The 5,327-nt window shown below is 49.0% G+C and overlaps 1 protein-coding gene across 5 annotated transcripts in view; it reads left to right on the top strand.

Annotated features, from left to right (window-relative positions):
* The window catches only part of lrsam1 (leucine rich repeat and sterile alpha motif containing 1), a 91,762-nt gene that overhangs the window by 67,286 nt on the left and 19,149 nt on the right, over positions 1–5,327 (top strand). For all 5 annotated transcript variants that reach the window (XR_006315982.1, XM_043719878.1, XM_043719877.1 and 2 more), the window contains 4 exons: positions 116–211; positions 1,759–1,857; positions 3,224–3,355; positions 3,802–3,871. Coding sequence is in view for 4 of the 5 variants with exons in the window: in XM_043719878.1 (XP_043575813.1) it covers positions 116–211; positions 1,759–1,857; positions 3,224–3,355; positions 3,802–3,871 (397 nt within the window). In the remaining variant the exon portion in view is untranslated. The remainder of the gene's footprint in view (positions 1–115; positions 212–1,758; positions 1,858–3,223; positions 3,356–3,801; positions 3,872–5,327) is intronic.

The following is a 5,327-nucleotide window of genomic DNA, read 5'->3' as shown; positions in this document are numbered from 1 at the left end:
TCGCGGCTTTCCCCTCGCGTGCTGGGAGCCGTTGGCCGGCTCACGCGATGTCCTCGCGCGCCACACCCTCGTGGGTAAACTCTCGGCTTCTCATTGGCTGTTTGTCGCCCGCCAGGAAACTCTGATGGGAGAGAGGCAGGCCCTGAGTGACCTCCTCCAGCAGCTACTGAAGGAGAAGAAACAGCGGGAGACCGAGCTTCGGGACCTGCTGGTACGTGAGGGAGGATTTGACTTCTGATTCAATTTATTATTGTCACATGCGTCGGGATACTGTGCAATGGAAAGAGTGCAAAAGACATTTACAAGGATGCTTCCAGGAATGGGAAGCTTCAGTTATGCGAATAGATTGAAGAAGTTGAGACTTGGAGAGATAAAAACACAGCTGATGGGAGATTTTGATAGAAGTTTCAAAAACAAGAGCGGGTTGGATACAGTAGACAGGGAGAAGCCTTTGATTTGATTTATTATTGTCACATGTACGCGCGCACAGTGAAAAGTATTGTTTTGTGCGCTAACCAGACAAATAGCCCATATAATGACATCAGGGTAATAGAACAGAAAGCAGAATGTAGTAACAAAAATAGCAATTGCTGGAAAAACTCTAGGTCTGGCAGCATCTGTGGTGAGAAATCACTGTTAACTAGTGACCCTTCCTCGGAACACTACTATCATAGGGCAAGCCAGACAGAGAACAGCCAGGGAATTCCTAGAGGCATGGCATTCATCCACAAACTCCATCAATAAACACATCGACCTGGACCCAATATACCAACCACTACAGCGGACAGCTGAAACTGACAACCGGAAGCGGCAGGGACAGACCACTATAAACACCGGAGGAAACATCAAAGAAGCGCTTCGCAGGAGGCTCCCAAGCACTGATGATGTCGCCTAGCCAGGGGACGAAACGTTTGCAACAAAAACTTCCAGCTCGGCGAACAGAACCACAACAACGAGCACCCGAGCTACAAATCTTCGCAAAAACTTTGAACACTTGTCTAGCGTTACACCTTCAGAGAAGGATCAAATCTAATAGATGAGAAGTCCGTTCATAAGTCTGGTAACAGTGAGGAAGAAACTGTTCTTAAATCTGCTAGATATCTATGGTATGATCACCTCACTTAACGCTTCAATATTGGTGTATCTCCTGTATGATGCTCTTAGTTCACTCTAGTACCAACCATAACTGGCTTGGAGTGACAGCACTCCCCTCACTCCTAATGTCGAGCAATCCCAATTAGGAAAAGCAAATCGGAGGCTTTGTGGGGCTCTTTTATGGTGAAAGGTTACAGAAACCAGACTTCTATTTGCTAAGGAAAGGATGTGATGTGAGAACTGTACGGGTATAAGAGTGACATTTTTCCACTTGTAGAGGGTGGGAGTATGTCCAAGAAAAGGAGACATTAAATTTAAAATCAGACCCTGAACATGCAAGAGAAGTTAGGAAAGCGATTTTTTTTTTTACTGAAGGGCAGGGGATGTGTTATTTTAATGTTTAAAAATAATTTGTGCAAACTCAATTTTATCTTGGAGACCAGTAGACTTGTATTAGCTAAGAAATAAGTAAGCAAGCTGGTTAGATTGAGTTACTGTACAGATCAGTTCTGATTTCCACAATGACACGTAAACAAATAGCCTGCTGTTTCTCTGTTCCCTCCCATAATTACACCCTGAATGTTTTGGGTGCAGGCTGGGTGTTGTACCTGGTCAGGGCGAGATGTACCCAGTTGGAGTAAGCTGTATTGTGTTTTTCTTCAGGCAGAAATGGAGACCAAACACGAGACCAGCCAGGAGAATTACTGGTTGATTCAGTACCAGCGTCTGATGGACCAGAAACCCCTGTCTCTCCGAGCACGGGTAAGTTGATGCATGTCACTTTGCTTGCCTGACATATCCCATTCTGAATAAAGAACCTTCTTCGCAGGCTTGTGACCTGAGCAATTATTTTACTGTGTTAACTGATCTCTGACTGGATCAGACGTTTGTTCCCATACATGTCCTAAAAACCATTCTGCATTATTTATCCACCTATTGAATGGGGGCAAAGGTCTTTCAGCCCAGCTCCTTATATCTTGCATTCAGGAGGCAACAGTCTGTCAAGTTTCATCCTTTTTGGTCCATTAATGTAATCCATTGCAGTTGAATCATAAACAAGTTTATTTTTCTGTCAAATGTTCTTCTTCAACATCTAACTAACGGGAGCACAATGCAGTTGGGTAGGCACCAAGTCTAGTGGCGTCTGACCTCTGATTTACCAGATTGTGAGCAGAGGACATCGTCTGGGTACACAACAGGAGGAGTATTTGGGAATAGCAGTAGTTGGCACATTAGGCTAAACATTGTTCCCTTCCCCTCTTCACGTGGACTTGACCTCTATTTGTTCTGATGGAATGACGGCTCCAGAATTTGAGACACCCTAAAGGAGCTTCAAGCGAAAGTAGCCCATATTCTGACCTGTTTGGCGCTGCACAGTACTCATTGTGGTCAGTACCAGGGATCATTAGGCTGAGACGTGGAAAGCCATTAACAGCTAGTGGCACATTCTCCTGGACACCCGCATCAACCAATCCCACCACCCCGAAACCTCAACGTCCACTCTCACTCCGCGAAGGACATGCAGCTCCTGGGCCTCCTCCATTGCCACAACCTTACCGTCTGGCGCCTGGAGGAAGAACGCCTCACCTTCTGCCTCGGGACTCTCCAACCCCTCGGCATCAATGTGAATTTCACCAGTTTCCTCATTTTCCCCTTCCCCCACCTTATCCCAGATCCAACCTTCCAACTCGGCACTGCCCTCATTACCTGTCCTACCTGTCCATCTTCCTTCCCACCTATCCACTCCGACCTATCACCATTACACCCACCTTCATCTATCTATTGCACTCTCAGCTGCCTCCCCCCACTCCATCCCATTTATCTCTCAGCCCTCCGGCCCACAGGCCTCATTCCTGATGAAGGGCTTCCGCCAAAAATGTCGATTCTCCTGCTCCTCGGATGCTGCCTGACCTGCTGTGCTTTTCCAGCACTGCACTTTCGACTCTGATCTCCAGCATCTGCTTCCTCACTCTCCCCAGCACATTCTATCTCCAGCAGCTCCTCTCAGATATATATCCACTAAATGTCTTGCTAGCCTCCCTTCATGCCTCTTCACAGATCACCTCTCTCCCTAGCCCTGCCGTACAGTCAAACTGCTGATATCCTGACCCTGTTTTGTTCCATACAGGAGGAGGGTGTGGAGAAGGCACTGGTGGATATATTGGCTGAGCTATCAGCAGATCAGTACCTGCCACTTTTCGCCCACCATAGAGTCACCCTGAAGATGCTGCGTTACATGACAGCAGAGGATCTCCAACAGGTATTAGCAAGAATGTCTTTAAATTAAAAAGCACCGCCCGTGGTCTGGGTGAATCTGGAAACAATTTGGAGGTGGAGGACTTGGTTGGGTAAGGAGAGTCCCATTGGGATGGACACAGTGAGTGGTGTGGGAGTGACAGCTCCCATTGGGACAGAGTGAATGGTGTGGGAGTGACGGTTTCGTTGAGACTGACTCCATCCAAATCATTTCATTGATGTCTGATTCAATGGAAACTATCTCTCGTATCAATGAGCAGTCACAGTCAAGCAGCCCACCCTAAGCTCGCCACGACTATCCCACCCTCTGTAAAGAAGCAAGGTCTCCCCTTGACAGTGGAAGAGGTGAAACCAACAAGGAGGGCTGTGAGCAGTGTGGGATCCTGCCCTAAGTTGTGTGAATGCAGCACTTGTGAATAGCATTGTGAAGATGTGCCTCTCTGTCCACAGATTGGAGTCCGAGAAAGCAGACTGCAACGTGCCATTCTGCGACGAGTCCAGGAGAGTGGGCCTGAGGAAGGTCAGTGCACAGGATGGCTGATTCTCTCCCTGTACCAAAGGGACCTTTGTACATAGACATTGTGTGGATACCAAACAGACACTTTGAAATGGCTTCTGTTAATCAGCGAAGGTCATTGCTCAGACTGAGCAAATTGAAACATGCCTTCCAAACAGACCATCAGGACCCCGCGTATAGGAGCAAAAAAGCAATTATGCTCCTCCTCCAGTGGGCTTCACCCAGTCTCAAAATATTTCTGATTCTAACCCGCACCCACACTCCACTATTACCACCCCCTTATTGAGCCAATTAAGTTCTTTTTCAGTGAATGGTATTACCTTGGAAGCTTGTCCAAATGAAACATCATTGGCTTTAGACGTTTGGGACATCCTCGTGATGTGAACGTTACTATGGATGTCTGTTTTGCCTCTGTAAAATGTCTCACATGACCCCAGTTAAACAGGCAGAGGGTCCCCTTTGAAACAAGACAAATGCTTAGGAAGGTGAGAGTACACGTTAAACTATTTGTTGGGGAGGGGAAGCAGAAGTTCTGCCTCACCCACAGCTTATCCTCGAATGGAGTGTGGCTCAATCAGAGTGTGGGGCGGACATGACAGACCTGTCTATCTGTCTCCAAATACAAAATAATGCAGCGGGCACCAATAACAGAGCGGGCACTAGAACTGTGACAGCGTCGGCAGGAGACTTGTTAAATTGCCAGCATACTGGTGACTCCATTTTTTGGCTTGACGCAGAGATCACAAAACGGAGGTCACATTCTCTCTCTGATAGTCTGAATGCAGGTTTCAGTTTTTCTCCCTCAGTAGCCCAGCAGCCCAGTTCAACCCTCATGTTGTCTCAACTGTTCTCCTTTTGCATACTCATCAGTTTCCTTTTACTCCTGTGTGTCTTCCTTTCTCTCTCTTACTTTTTTTCTTTCTCTCTCTCTTTCTTTCTTTCTTTCTTTTTCTCCCTCTCTCGTGGCCTCCCTCTCTCGTGGCCTCCCTCTCTCGTGGCCTCCCTCTCTCGTGGCCTCCCTCTCTCGTGGCCTCCCTCTCTCGTGGCCTCCCTCTCTCGTGGCCTCCCTCTCTCGTGGCCTCCCTCTCTCGTGGCCTCCCTCTCTCGTGGCCTCCCTCTCTCGTGGCCTCCCTCTCTCGTGGCCTCCCTCTCTCGTGGCCTCCCTCTCTCGTGGCCTCCCTCTCTCGTGGCCTCCCTCTCTCGTGGCCTCCCTCTCTCGTGGCCTCCCTCTCTCGTGGCCTCCCTCTCTCGTGGCCTCCCTCTCTCGTGGCCTCCCTCTCTCGTGGCCTCCCTCTCTCGTGGCCTCCCTCTCTCGTGGCCTCCCTCTCTCGTGGCCTCCCTCTCTCGTGGCCTCCCTCTCTCGTGGCCTCCCTCTCTCGTGGCCTCCCTCTCTCGTGGCCTCCCTCTCTCGTGGCCTCCCTCTCTCGTGGCCTCCCTCTCTCGTGGCCTCCCTCTCTCT

Source organism: Chiloscyllium plagiosum, chromosome 30, assembly GCF_004010195.1.
Source record: "Chiloscyllium plagiosum isolate BGI_BamShark_2017 chromosome 30, ASM401019v2, whole genome shotgun sequence".
Lineage (NCBI taxonomy): Eukaryota > Metazoa > Chordata > Chondrichthyes > Orectolobiformes > Hemiscylliidae > Chiloscyllium > Chiloscyllium plagiosum.
Note: the sequence above shows the minus strand (reverse complement) of the source record. Positions and strands in the feature narration are given on the sequence as shown.